The sequence below is a fragment of the Scyliorhinus canicula genome, chromosome 9 (genome assembly GCF_902713615.1).
Source record: "Scyliorhinus canicula chromosome 9, sScyCan1.1, whole genome shotgun sequence".
Lineage (NCBI taxonomy): Eukaryota > Metazoa > Chordata > Chondrichthyes > Carcharhiniformes > Scyliorhinidae > Scyliorhinus > Scyliorhinus canicula.
In genome coordinates, this window is record NC_052154.1 from 20,783,172 (window position 1) to 20,797,954 (window position 14,783).

General features: G+C 44.8%; 1 protein-coding gene across 1 annotated transcript in view; it reads right to left on the minus strand.

Moving 5' to 3' along the window:
• Nucleotides 1-14,783, minus strand: part of usp10 (ubiquitin specific peptidase 10) — an 89,978-nt gene that overhangs the window by 40,516 nt on the left and 34,679 nt on the right. Inside the window, exons 3-7 of the mRNA XM_038806313.1 lie at nucleotides 14,607-14,652; nucleotides 12,764-13,855; nucleotides 3,824-3,915; nucleotides 571-680; nucleotides 254-309 (exon numbers count right to left, since the gene is read on the minus strand). Of these exons, the coding sequence (XP_038662241.1) occupies nucleotides 254-309; nucleotides 571-680; nucleotides 3,824-3,915; nucleotides 12,764-13,855; nucleotides 14,607-14,652 (1,396 nt within the window). The remainder of the gene's footprint in view (nucleotides 1-253; nucleotides 310-570; nucleotides 681-3,823; nucleotides 3,916-12,763; nucleotides 13,856-14,606; nucleotides 14,653-14,783) is intronic.

The following is a 14,783-nucleotide window of genomic DNA, read 5'->3' on the forward strand; positions in this document are numbered from 1 at the left end:
AGATTATCAAAAGGTATTCCAGTAACATGCAGAAGTAAAGCATATGCACAGCAACACAAATTACTTTTAATCAAGAAGATGCATTTTGAAATACATTATAAATACCAAAAATGAAAAATTAACCAACTATTGTGTCATTAGGCTTTTCAGAATCAAACGATATGGCATTTTAAATAAAATGGAGTTGAAAGAACCTTTAATTAGCACACAGCCACTAAGATACATAGATTGATGTGGTAACTAAATTACATACCTGGTTTTGGCTTGGAGGGTACTGGCATAGTACTGAACTCATTCATCAGTCGAACGCTATTTAATTAACAAAACAGAACAATATTCAGTTTAAAGAATATTTTTGTTGACGTTTTAAATGTTTACTATTTTATTAACAAACTAAGCTACAAATTCTTAGAAAGCAATCATATCAGGCATATCACAATATGAACATTCACAAATTCTGGGGAACTACTTTCCTTTTAAATTCATATCAAAGTGAGCAGACCTGAACATATCCACTAGAGCATTTTTCAAAACATTTCAAGTAAAAGTATAAACAGATGCAATACATACAAGCTGTCAATCATTGGTGTAGAACTTCGAGGTCTCTGTATCTCACTATATATTGGAACAGACTTCATCAGATGATACATGGGTGGGCATGCAACCAAAGCCTGCAAAGTCTATGTCAAATTAGTTAAGGAGATAATAGTTCCACTTGATTTGCTTTGGGACTAAAACACAAAGTACTTGAAGCCAAGTAGTGGAGGCAGCAAATCTATTTTCTTAACCTTCAACACACAACTGCATCAAACATATTTAAATTTCTGATGGGCTTTAGAGACCATTTAAAAGGTATTATTACGACCAGACAAGGTCAAGTTACCCGAGACTGGCTCATCTATTTCATTCATGTACAGGTACAGTACCCCGAGACTGAGGTCATGCCAGATTTCGGACATTGCTGATTAGGGTTCGGGCTATGGGCTGTGTGGGTCAAGCTGGATTGGGTGGGCTCAAAGCTCAGTTGGAACATGGGAGAGAGCAGCATTCAAAGCGGCAAACTTGGCTACTAGTCAGGAGACACCGCATCATTGCCGTGCCTGATAGTCCAAATAAGTTTTTTTTTAATTTCTCCATTAAAATTGATACATGCAGCATTATAAATTTGCCCGTTTTTTGGAAAACGCAGGTTTTGGGGTAGCTGGTTTTGAACTACTCTACCTGTACATTAATATGTAATTTTATTTTTCATTAAATGCAGTGATGTACTATTAAGTGATTTGGGAATAGCATATTCCATGTGCATTATAAATTTATTTTTTTATTCGTGCATAGATATCAGCATCACTAGCTGTGCCAGGATTTAGTGCCCATCCCTAATTGCCCTTTAACTGAGTAGTTTGCTCAGCCACTCAACAGGGCATTTAAAACAATGTTAACCATTGTTGTGGATTTAGAGTCACATGTTGGCCAGAACAGGTCAGGATGGCAGATTTCCTTCCGTAAAAGACAATAGTGAACCAGATGAATGTGTACAACAATCGACAATGGTTTTTATGATCATCTTTTCAATTCCAGATTTTTACTGAATTCAAATCTTAACATTTGCCGTGGTGGGATTCGAACCCAGGCTCCCAGACCCTGGGTCTCTGGATTATTAGTCCAGTGACAAATACTATTATGTCACCGCCTCCTGTTAATTTTGTACAGCATTAAGACTGGCATTAAGAAAATAAGATCAGCGGGCAGCACGGTGGCCTAGTGGTTAGCACAGCTGCCTCACGGCACTGAGGTCCCAGGTTGGATCCCGGCTCTGGGTCACTGTCTGTGTGGAGTTTGCACATTCTCCCCGTGTCTGCGTGGGTTTCGCCCCCACAACCCAAAAATGTGCAGGTTAGGTGGATTGGTCACGCTAAATTGCCCCCTTAATTGGAAAAAATAATTGGGTAATCTAAATTTAAAAAAAAAGAAAATAAGATCAGGAAAAACAATTTACAGTAAAATAATATTAATTCTTTAGATTGCGCGGCAATACTAGGATATCATTTTCACCAACAACTGCTAACCACACTCTGAATAATTTCACAGAAGGCACCAGAGCTGGCACTCTCTTTAGCTTTACTTACTGCTTTGAACATAAAAGTAAAAAAATACTCTGAAGCTTACCTTTAAAATATCTACTGTGGTAATGTTGAATTACAAAACAGGAGAAAGTTAATACTGATGTTTCCCATTTCACACATAGACTTTACAATACAATATAAATCCCAAACTTAGCCAACTTGATTAAACCAAAATGAAACTCCGGAGCCACCAGTAAAAAGCCAAATTAGCCTGTCGGAGTGGGACAGGTGCACAAACCTGCCGTTTCATGAAATAAAAAAGGAGCAAGCTCTGGAAATGTTAAAAAATATATATTTACTTTTGGAAATGTATGTAAATTTGGCTAATTTACACACAAGCAAAGTAGCACGGCAGAGTAATAAATGCGAGTTGAATGCTTTTCATTCCAAAATTCTGCACACTCGCACTATCTCATCTGAAGTTCGTTCAAGGTTGTAGCATAATTAAAAGATTGAGGTAATTTTCATACTATGGAGCTCCAGTCTCTCAGCATCTCAGTGAGATTAAATGGTGCTAATGATTTCACGTTTTATTGGGTCAAGTATTATTGCATTCTCAAGAACGATCACCCAAGTATGGCCACCCCATTTAAAATTGAAAGAAAGACCATAAGCCACTCGGCCCATCGAGTCTGCTCCGCCATTCAATCATAGCTGATATTTTCTCATCCCCATTCTCCTGCCTTCTCCCCATAACCCCGATCCTCTTATTGATCAAAAAACTATTTATCTCGGTTTTAAAAGTGGGGGTTGATATTCAATCTGCTTGCTTTAAATAACTCTCGTTATGTATTTTGCTTGTAAATGTTCACAACAGCCTATATATTGCAACAATTAAAAAGAATATCCTGAAGTATTATTCATTTGATAACTATCTTTGTTTGAGCATTAGCGCCTTGTCTCTGAAGTGCCTCGGGATGTTTCTCAAATCACTTAATAGGACATTACTGCATTTAATGAATTACATAAATGCAAATCAATTGCATATATGCAAACTGTTTTGGCGACAAATATGGAAGCTTTGTTGATTTTATAAAGAGGAAAAGACCTACGCATAGGCACAATAACCTTATGGAGCCCTGCTTAAAATATGTTTGAGAATTCTGACTTCACTTATTTCCCCAATTATTTCCAGCATTGCTTTCTGCAGTCACACACACAATTACTTATTTCAATTTTGTTTAATCACCCACTGGCACGGTAAAGTCCCCATAGTCCCAGATGACCATAGGCTGCTTTCCCCTTTGAGGGGGAGAGCTGACTGGTGGTGATAAACCTGAGAATCAACACACTTGGGACTGGTTTAGCACACTGGGCTAAATAGCTGGCTTTTAAAGCAGACCCAGGCAGGCCAGCAGCACGGTTCAATTCCCGTACCAGCCTCCCCGAACAGGCGCCAGAATGTGGCAACTAGGGGCTTTTCACAGTAACTTCATTTGAAGTCTACTTGTGACACTAAGCGATTTTCATTTCACCTCAGACGAGGGGCAGGGCCTTCACAAATCACCCACCAGCACATATCTAGAAGCATGAAATTTACTTCAGTAAGCCTTTCACAAGAAGGTTACAAACATGCTCAAATCATATTCCATAGCAAAATAATTTTCTTTGTTTCAACACAAGAGCTCTCATTAGTCTTTTGGCTGTACATATGGATTGATGAGTGTAAGCTACATGTTGTATTCAAATTTTAAGGATACAGCATTGATATAGCACCAATTGCTTTTGTTGATCAGCCCTCGAGGTTGCAAAGACACTGGTTTATGAACCAATTTCACATTTTCCAGCAGTTCTATAGACACGGAAAGAAAAAAAGTCACATTACAAGATTAATATATGGAATTCAATTTCACACATAGAAACCACTTCCAATCTGGTCCTCAAAATGTTTGTGTACAGATCTTAGTTATATATTACAAACTTAAGTTACATCATGCTTAACAGGGAACTGATTTTGTATACCAATTCTTACATCTGCATACTCCTCTGCCTTATAACAAATGTTTCCAAACTGCACAAAAAAAATTGTTTCTCGTTAGCCCTGGCATCATTATCTGACTCAGGCAGCTAGCAAACAGCTCTACAGATATGTTCACGGTTTCAGTTTATAGAGTAAGAAGTCTTACAGGTTAAAGTTCACAGGTTTGTTTCAAATCACTAGCTTTTGGAGCGCAGCTCCTTCAGGACTTTAGCTGGTGTTGTAAGACTGCTTACTGTGCCCACTCCAGTCCAACGCCGGTATCTCCACATCAGTTAATAAAATCATAGAATTTACAGTGCAGAAGGAGGCCATTCGGCCCATCAAGTCTGCACCGGCCCTTGAAAAGAGCACCCTACCCACGCCCACACCTTCACCCTATCCCAGTAACCCAGCAGCAAAGAATTGTTTATTCAGCTTGATTTAAAAATGAGTTCACTAGGGAAACACACCTCCATGCAATTTGTATATATCCAAATCCCAATCATAAACAATTCCACCTCCAACTATCACTAACATAATTGATTTTTACTGAATATTTGAAATCCAGATTGCGCTCAAGCCCACTAATTGCTGGCAGTGCTCATTCATGATCCTCGACACAATTTAATTGATCCAGAGGAAGGATAAACGTACGTAAACAACGTAACAGTCTGTGCCTCTGCTTTCCTCAATCCTAGTTCCAGAAACGTATGTAAAGCACACCAGCATACATCTATTAAAACAGCATAGTGGCACTGAGACCATGGTACACTTTTCAGGTACTTTCTAACAGTAGTTTTTTGACCACATAGGGCTATACCAAGAAAGCGTTTCCAGGTATCTATTCTGTTATTCTGATTGTAGGACATTATTAGTGATTTAAAAAAAAGCTGCTGCTGTATTTCCTTCGGCACACCATCTTAGAAATTTAACATATCTGCGGCACAGTGGTTAGCACTGGTGCCTCATGGCGCCGAAGTCCCAGGTTCGATCCCGGCCCTGGATCACTGTCCGTGTGGTGTCTGCATTCTCCCCGTGTTTGCATGGGTTTCACCCCCACAACCCAAAGATGTGCAGGGTAGGTGGATTGGCCACGCTACATTACACCTTAATTGGAAAAAATGAATTGGGTACTCTAAACTTATTTTTTTTTGAAGAAATTCAACAGATCTGCTAGTAAATCTGGAGCATATGCAACTTTGTTAAGAACACATAAAAAGAATGTTTGATGGAAGATGGTTGAGTAGATAATTGAAGTGCATTTATTAAAATGTATCTGATGGAGCTAAACATGGAAGATTAATTAACATAGTGCAAAGAGCTGGAACAGACCTTATTTGTAATCCTTTCTAGGAAAGAGCAACAGTTAAACTTAACAGGTTAACACAATGGGCAAGTTTCTGAAGATGCCCCAGACACGGATGTCTGATTACTTAATCCTTTGAACATACAGTCAACATCCATGAGTAGAATCAGTCCGGATTGCTTGGAAATTGGGTTTTATTACTGGAACGCAACAGACTGTATGTCTGTGAAATAGCACTGGCCACACCAGAAAATCATTTTCTGAGAAGATAAATCACAAATTTGACTGAAAATTAAAAAAGTGACTAATGGGAAGTAGCAGGAAGCAAGGTAACAGTAGAGAAAATAAAGAAAGTTATCAGTTGGTGGAGGTCAAACAACAAATTATTATTGGCATTACAAGGTACACAGGAATGAATTGTGAGTTATTAGCACCATCTTGTGGCAACAGTAAGGTGGGACTGTTGAATTTTCACACAAAGGAAAATTTCAAGTGTAAATGTTGAGCTTCATGGATACTTCAAAATATATACACATGCCTGCCCTGCAATGGATAGAGATTAGAATTTTGAAACTTGACATGTGACAGTAGTCCCCCTTTATAACGCGGGTGTTGGGGTCCAAGACAGCCACCCGCGTTGTATCCGAGCCGCGGATATCCATGATGGGGGTTTTAAATTTATTTAAAAATCTATGCATGCGCTTCCCATTGTGAGTCTACGGGGGGCGGGGGGAGAGGTCAGACCCCCGTAGACTCACAATGGGAAGCGCTAGCATAGATTTTTAAATAAATTTAAAACCCCCATCGTGGATCCAATTAAAATTTCAGTGGCCGGCTCACTTTGATCCGGAGAAGGAAGCTGCTCTCACTGAAATCAGCCGGCCGCTGAAATTGACACTGCCCGCTGCTCTCTCCCTCCAATCCAACTTTTAAGTTTTAATGTTTCTCATTGGAGGGAGAGAGCAGCGGGCAGTGTCAATTTCTTTTTTTTTCCTCCGGCTTGCCCCTCTCCCCCCACATCCTCCAACTAGACCCCTCTCCCCCCACACCCTCCTGCTCTCCCAACAGCGTCCAGCTCGCCCCCTCTCCCCCCACACCTTCCAGCTCGCTCCCTCTCCCCCTCACCCTCCTGCTCTCCCCCACAGCGTCCAGCTCGCCCCGTCCCCCCACACCCTCCGGCTCGCCCCCTCCCCACACCCTCCGCTCGCCCCCCCCCCCCCCTCTCCTCCCCCGTCCCCAACACCCGCAGGGCCCCCCTCTCCCCCCCAACACCCGCAGGGCCCTCCTCTCTCCCCCAACACCCGCAGGGCCCTCCTCTCTCCCCCAACACCCGCAGGGCCCTCCTCTCTCCCCCAACACCCGCAGGGCCCTCCTCTCTCCCCCAACACCCGCCCCCCCCCCCCCCCCAACACCCGCAGGGCCCCCCTCTCTCCCCCAACACCCGCAGGTCCACCCTCTCTCCCCCAACACCCGCAGGTCCACCCTCTCTCCCCCAACACCCGCAGGTCCACCCTCTCTCCCCCAACACCCGCCCCCCTCCACTCCCCCCAACACCCCGCCCCCCCTCTTCTCCCCCCCCAACACCCGCCCCCCCTCTTCTCCCCCCCCAACACCCGCCCCCCCTCTTCTCCCCCCCCAACACCCGCCCCCCCTCTCCCCCCCCCAACACCCGCCCCCCCTCTCCCCCCCAACACCCGCCCCCCCTCTCCCCCCCCCCAACACCCGCCCCCCCTCTCTCCCCCCCCCCCCAACACCCGCCCCCCCTCTTCTCCCCCCCCAACACCCCCCCCCCTCTTCTCCCCCCCCCCAACACCCGCCCCCCCTCTTCTCCCCCCCCAACACCCGCCCCCCTCTTCTCCCCCCCCCCAACACCCGCCCCACTCTTCTCCCCCCCCCAACACCAGCCCCCCTCTTCTCCCCCCCCACACCCGCCCCCCTCTTCTCTCCCCCCCCCCCAACACCCACCCCCCCTCTTCTCCCCCCCCCAACACCCGCCCCCCCCTCTTCTCCCCCCCCCACCACCCGCCCCCCCCTCTTCTCCCCCCCCCCAACACCCGCACCCCCCTCTTCTCCCCCCCCCCTCCCCCCCCAACACCCGCACCCCCCTCTTCTCCCCCGCAACACCCGGCCCCCCCCTCGGCAGTGTCAATTTCAGCGGCCAGCTGATTGTTTCAGTGAGAGAGCAGCTTCCCTCTCTGGATCAAAGTGAGCCGGCCGCTGAAATTGACACTGCCGGCTGCTCTCTCCCTCCAATCCAACTTTTAAGTTTTAATGTTTCTGATTGGAGGGAGAGAGCAGCCGGCAGTGTCAATTTCAGCGGCCGGCTCACTTTGATCCAGAGAGGGAAGCTGCTCTCTCACTGAAACAATCAGCCGGCCGCTGAAATTGACACAACTGACAGTTGGGGTCCATAAGCCCCCCCGCGGTATATCGCAAACCGCGGTATTGCGGAGCGCGGTATAACGGGGGACTACTGTACTGGTTTACAGCTTTCCATCTATCAGCTGACAGCAAAGTTAAGCTACACTGGGAAAAAAAGCTAAATATTTTACAGGCCAATACGCGTCAGTGAATCATTTAAGCGGTAACTAAATAAGAGTCTGCAACAGCAGGCTCATAAAGAAGATATTACTTCTCAACCTTGAGTGATTAGCTTGAATTCCCCCTTAGCATGAAAAATCCTGATGTGCAGATGCCGGCGTTGGACTGGGGTGAGCACAGTAAGAAGTCTTACAACACCAGGTTAAAGTCCAACAGGTTTGTCTCAAACACGAGCTTTCGGAGCGCAGCTCCTTCCTCTGGTGAATGGAGAGGTATGTTCCAGAAACATTTATATAGACAAAGTCAGAGATGCTGGACAGTGCTTGGAATGCGAACATTTGCAGGTAATCAAATCATTACAGATCCAGGGAGAGGGATAATCACAGGTTAAAGAGGTGTGAATTGTCTCAAGCCAGAACAGTTGGTAGGATTTTGCAAGTCCAGGCCAGATGGTGGGGGGTGGATGTAATGCGACATGAATCCAAGATCCCTGTTGAGGCCGCACTCATGCGTGCGGAACTTAGCTATAAGTTTTTGCTCGGCCCACAGGCAACCTCACGATGCTCCACTTCTCCAGCTTTCACCCGAAACACATTAAAGAAGCCATCCCCTATGGACAAGCCCTCCGTATACACAGGATCTGCTCAGACGCGGAGGAGAGTAACAGATACCTACAGATGCTGAAAGATGCTCTCGTACAAACGGGGTATGGCGCTCGACTCATCGATCAACAGTTCCAACGCGCCACAGCAAAAAACCGCACCGACCTCCTCAGTAGACAAACACGGGACACCACTGACAGAGTACCCTTCGTCGTCCAGTACTTTCCTGGGGCGGAGAAACTACGACATCTTCTTCGCGGCCTTCAACACATCATCAATGAAGATGAACATCTTGCCACGGTCATCCCCACACCCCCAGTACTGGCCTTCAAACAACCGCGCAACCTCAAACAAACCATTGTTTGCAGCAAATTACCCAGCCTTCAGTACAGCGACCACGACACCACACAACCCTGCCAGGGCAATCTCTGCAAGACATGCCAGATCATCGACTTGGATACCACCATTACACGTGGTAACACCACCCACCAGGTACGCGGCTCATACTCGTGCGACTCAACCAATGTAGTCTACCTCTTACGCTGCAGGAAAGGATGTCCCGAAGCATGGTACATTGGCGAGACCATGCAGACACTGCGACATCGAATGAACGGGCATCATGCGACAATCACCAGGCAAGAATGTTCCCTTCCAGTCGGGGAACACTTCAGCAGTCAAGGGCATTCAGCCGTTGATCTCCGGGTAAGCGTTCTCCAAGGCGGTCTTCAGGACATGCGACAACGCAGAATTGCCGAGCAAAAACTTAGAGCTAAGTTCCGCAAGCATGAATGCAGCCTCAACCGGGATCTTGGATTCATGTCGCATTACGTCCACCCCCCACCATCTGGCCTGGACTTGCAAAATCCTACCAACTGTTCTGGCTTGAGACAATTCACACCTTTTTAACCTGTGATTATCCCTCTCCCTGGACCTGTAATGATTTGATTACCTGCAAATTCTCACATTCCAAGCATTGTCCAGCATCTCTGACTTTGTCTATATAAATGTTTCTGGAACATACCTCCCCATTCACCTGAGGAAGGAGCTGCGCTCCGAAAGCTTGTGTTTGAGACAAACCTGTTGGGCTTTAACCTGGTGTTGTAAGACTTCTTACTATGAAAAATCCTGGTAATGCTGCAATTATATGGTTTCAAAACTTGAATTGATTTCAAATAAACTGATTACACCATGCAAATTACCGAGATTGTGTTCTCAATACACCTTTGCAATAATAATTGTGGTTAATACAAATTTTACCAAAGATTTAGTGGGCTCCCTGCTGAGCCACATGGAGTTTGATGGGGCCAGCTTAGATTCCCAATATCTATTTTACAGTCCAGCTACGGATGAATTGTTACTTGTGGAAGGCAGCACCCATTGTCCACAGAACTATAACTTAGAACAAGTCACTGCTTTTGTGGCTGTGATAAATTAGTAAAAGGAAATGGAAGTATTCCCACATGATCTTAACACATAATTCTTCTGTGACTCCTCCCCCTCAGCATCTTTTATTGAGTACTCAAGATAAGGCAAACACTTTTTTTTTTTACAGGAAACCCAAGAGGCCATTCATGGGCTACTGCCCAGTGGTCACAGTCTTTGCAGATAACAGCAACTACCTATTTTGTATGTTTGTCAATATCCAAATAGTCCCATGTCCTGGCATGTAGATACGCCAATTTATGACCTACAGTCCACTCCTGACTTTTCATCTTGGCCCTGCTGACAGCACCCTTGTAAACATTCAGCACATGCTTTCTGGTTTGCAACGGCACTAATCCACAATAATGATTATTGTTCAAGCAAAGTAGTTTCATTTCATCCCATTCAATTATATACTTGACTGTTGCCACATTGTCTGTACTGACCCTCACTATTGAATGGGTACAGCTAGCCACACGCTGTCAAGCCCTAGAAGGCGTTGATGCCTATTCAACAACTTGCACAAAGTACAAAATGGAATGAAAGGGGAAATGCTGGAAAATCTCAGCAAGTCTGGCAGCATCTGTAGGGAGAGAAAAGAGCTAACGTTTAGAGTCCGATGACTCTTTGTCAAAGCTAACAGACAGAGAGAGTGGGAAATATCTATACTGTGGAGTGAGAATGAAAGATGAGTCATAGCCACAGAAACCCAGAGAAACCAGGTGCTAATGGCCACAGATACCAAGGGGAATGTGTGCTAATGGTAGTCCCCAGAGAGGACAAAAGACGTGAAAGGTCAAACAGCAGGGAAACTAACATCAGAGGATGAACTGTAGGTGTGGGGGAGGGGAAGGGGGAAGCAAAGAGGAGAAAGGTGCAGAAAAGAAAGAAATGGTAAAAGACAGTTAAAATGAAATGAAAACAAGTGGGTCGAGGTGGGGCTGATCATCCGAAGTTGTTGAAATCGATGTTCAGGCCAGAAGGCTGTAGCGTGCAGAACCGGAAGATGAGATGTTGTTCCTCCAGTTTGCGTTGCACTTCACTGGAACATTGCAGCAGGCCAAGAACAGACATGTGGGCATGGGAGCAGGGTCTTTTGTTAAAATGGCAAGCAACAGGAAGGTCAGGATCCTGAATGCACACAGACCGAAGATGCTCAGCAAAGCGATCACCCAGTCTGCGTTTGGTCTCTCCGATATAGAGACGACCATATTGGGAGCAGCGAATGCAATAGACTAGATTGAAAGAGGTGCAAGTGAAACGCTGCTCAACCTGGAATGAGTGTTTTGGGCCTGGAATGTTAAGCATGGAAGAGGTAAAGGGGCAGGTGTTACACCTTCTGCGATTGCATGGGAAGGTGCCATGGGTGATGGGAGAGGTACTGGGTATGGTGGAGGAGTGGACTAGATTGTCTCGGAGGGAACGGTCTCTGCGGAATGCTGACAGAGGGAGTGAAGGGAAGATGTGTTTGGTGGTGGCATCACGCTGGAGTTGGCGAAAATGGCGGAGGATTATGCTTTGCATACGGAGGCTGGTGGGATGAAATGTGAGAACGAGGGGGACTCCATCCTTGTTCTGGGAGGGAGTGGAGGGGGCGAGGGTAGTGGCGCGGGAGATGGACCGCACACTGTTGAGGGCCCTGTCCACAACTGTAGGTGGGAAATTACGGTCGAGGAAGAAGGAACACATTTTCGAAGCACCATTTTGGAAAGTGGCATCGTCGGAACAAATGCGACGGAGGCGAAGGAATTGAGAGGAAGGGATGGAGTCCTTACAGGGTGTAGGGTGTGAAGAGATGTAGTCCAGGTAGCTGTGGGAGTCAGTGGGCTTGTAGTGGATATTAGTGGATAGTCTATTGCCGGAAATGGAGACAGAAAGATCAAGGAAAGGGAAGGGAAGTGTATTAGATAGTCCAGGTGAAAGTGATGGAGGGGTGGAAACTGGAAGCGAAGTTGATGAATTTTCCAGGTCCGGGCGACTCAAAATGGAATGGTGGTTGGTGAACATTGTTCCTGACAGAGACCACCTTTCTTTTTTTTTTTTTAAAAGTCAGATGGGAGAATATAATAATACATAACCACAAGCTAAAGTGGTTTATTTAATCCAGTTTTATTTTTAATTATCGTGCTGATAAAATAAATTGGTTTCCACACATCAAGCATCGTTATGCAGTGACATAATCTTTACTGTCCGTACAACTTGACCAAACTTCAAGTAGGAACGCACGGGGCAGCACGGTGGTGCAGTGGTCAGCATTGCTACCCCACGGCGCCGAGGTCCCAGGTTCGATCCCGGCCCTGGTCACTGTCCATGTGGAGTTTGCACATTCTCCCCTTGTTTGTGTGGGTTTCACTCCCACAACCCAAAGATGTGCAGGTTAGGTGGATTGGCCACGCAAATTGCCCCTTAATTGGAAAAAATGAATTGAGTACTATAAAATTATTATTTTTTAATAGTAGGAAGGCATAAGTCTGATTTCTTGCTGGTGCCAACTCGCCATATACAAGCACCAATGGGAATCTAGACACTTCCTCTTTTCAAAGTGGCTACTGTCACTACAGCAGCTTTAGTTTCAAAGCAACACATACAAGTCAGGAAGTAGTTGCTTACACATCCATGGCTTATCAGACAGGTCTCAGGCTTTTAGAACACTAGAATGTCAACTTTGAAGAACCTCAGACTCTGTTCTAGCAATTACTGAGAATTACCTTACTCTGAAGTGACCAAATATTTAATTTAGTACCAGTAGAGGTTGACTGCAAGACAACTGATACTTGAACTCTCTTTATACCAGATTTTTAAAAGTTACCTGCTATCTGTTGGGCTGTAGAATCCTCAGACACCGGAACAGGCACGTCTATTCTTATCTCCGGTTGCTTTTCAGGTAATTGAACAGAAACATTGGTTGGTATAGATTTTGCCTCAACATAGGCCACAGGTCCTGCTGGGGAGGGCTTTGAATTGTGGAAGAGACTAGCCCAGGATTTGGCTGGCAATGGAGCAGAAGCTGTAGAAGGGGCTACGGCTGTCTGCTCTGGCTCAACTGCATATACATCCTCTGGTTTATCTTGTTCGCATTCTGTGGCATCAATATGTAATCCTTCCCCATCAGAAGTACTAGGAAGTGTTACAGCACTATCGCCAGAAGATTCCAGTGTTTGTCCACTGTCACTTTTAACATCCACAGTAATATCTGTGGCTGCATTTGATTGTGCAATAGCTGTCCTTACTGGGCTACTCCTTCCAGTCTCAGAGAGATCAGGCTGTTCAGGGGAATTAACCTCATTATCAGCCTCAGTGCTAGCCTTAAGCTCAAACCCAGGCTGCTCAGCAGTCCTGGCCTCATCTAGAGCACTAGAGACTGTATTATTACAGAACGCTCCACTAATGAAGTCCTCATCATTCTCAGGGCTATCACAAGTCCTCTGATTAGCCTTTGAAGAAATAGCTCCATGAGATTCAGGAATCTCTTTCTGGCCAAGTAATTCAACCTCTTCTGGGCTTATAGCATTTAGCCCCGAGTTTAACACATGTCCATTAACAAGGCCCAAAGTTTCAGAGGGACCGCCAGCATCACTCACACCTTCCTGATAGCGATAGTATCCAGGAGGTCGTTTCTTCTTGTTTCTCCTTTCCCTTGGGCCTTGCCCTCGGTAGACAAGATCATCATTCCCTTGGCAATTGCCGCTGTCCAGAGAAATATTACCCTCTCCAAATTGGCAGTCAATGGAGCTATAGGCAGCTTCTTCCGACAAGTTGTCTAAAGATTTCTGTACAGGTTGGTATCCCAGTATAAATTCTGGTGCCTGTGGATTCAGTGTACTGGAGACTTTGTAAACGTTGCCCTGTAATCCAGGTGGTTCCGACTCATTTTCTTCGGCGTCTGAATCATTTCCGTCTCCTATTTCAATGACAAAACAAAAATTAGCTGCAATGTTCATGTCCTATAAACTGCTCCACACTAAAATGTTAAACTTCCCTTCCTCCCAAAAAAACCATTACAATAGTGTACAAAAAAATATATTTTATCACTAAGGCCAAAACAATGATGTGTTATGAACTTTATGAACAAGCACCAAGTCTACAAACATTTCCTCTGCAATGGTTTAAACAGTTTTACCTTTGCGAGTGAAGTTGAAATCACATGACAATGTCAAGGGGTCAAGACTGATGATATATTTACCAAACAGCCAAAAGTAGTAAAATATATATTTTGAAAGTGTTATTTGTTCCCAAAATTATCCTGTGTTTGTTCTGGATCACAATATGATCAGCCATGAGCGTGATAAATGGCGGAGCAGGCTCGAAGGGCCAAAAGGCTTCCTCCTGATCCTATCTTCTATGTATGTATCTATGAAAAGACCAGTCAACGCATGCGCATAAATCAAAGCTTCTAGTAACTACAGGTGAAAAGGCTTACTTGAGCGATTATTTTTTTATATATACATATATATATGACTGGAATTTGTTTGCACCAAAATAAATCAAACATTTATGAAACACGACTGCTCCACAAAAGAACTGATGAATTTTAATTATATTTGTTTGATTTTGTAAAGTTAATTTTACATTGACCTTACTCTAGCCCAAGATCCTTCAAGATTATCAAGCTCAAAGGAATATTAGTAAATACATTGAAAGCAAACACTTACCTACTGACTGACTGCCATGCAAGACTTTATCATTATATGGGGGAAGCTGTGCCAAACAGAAAACAGAAGTTTTGTATTACACTGTAAACATAATAAAGAACCACTAAGATTATGCTTCACCATATATTATTGTTATGAGTGATACAATTGAGCAAAAACACAAACAATTCAGTTCAA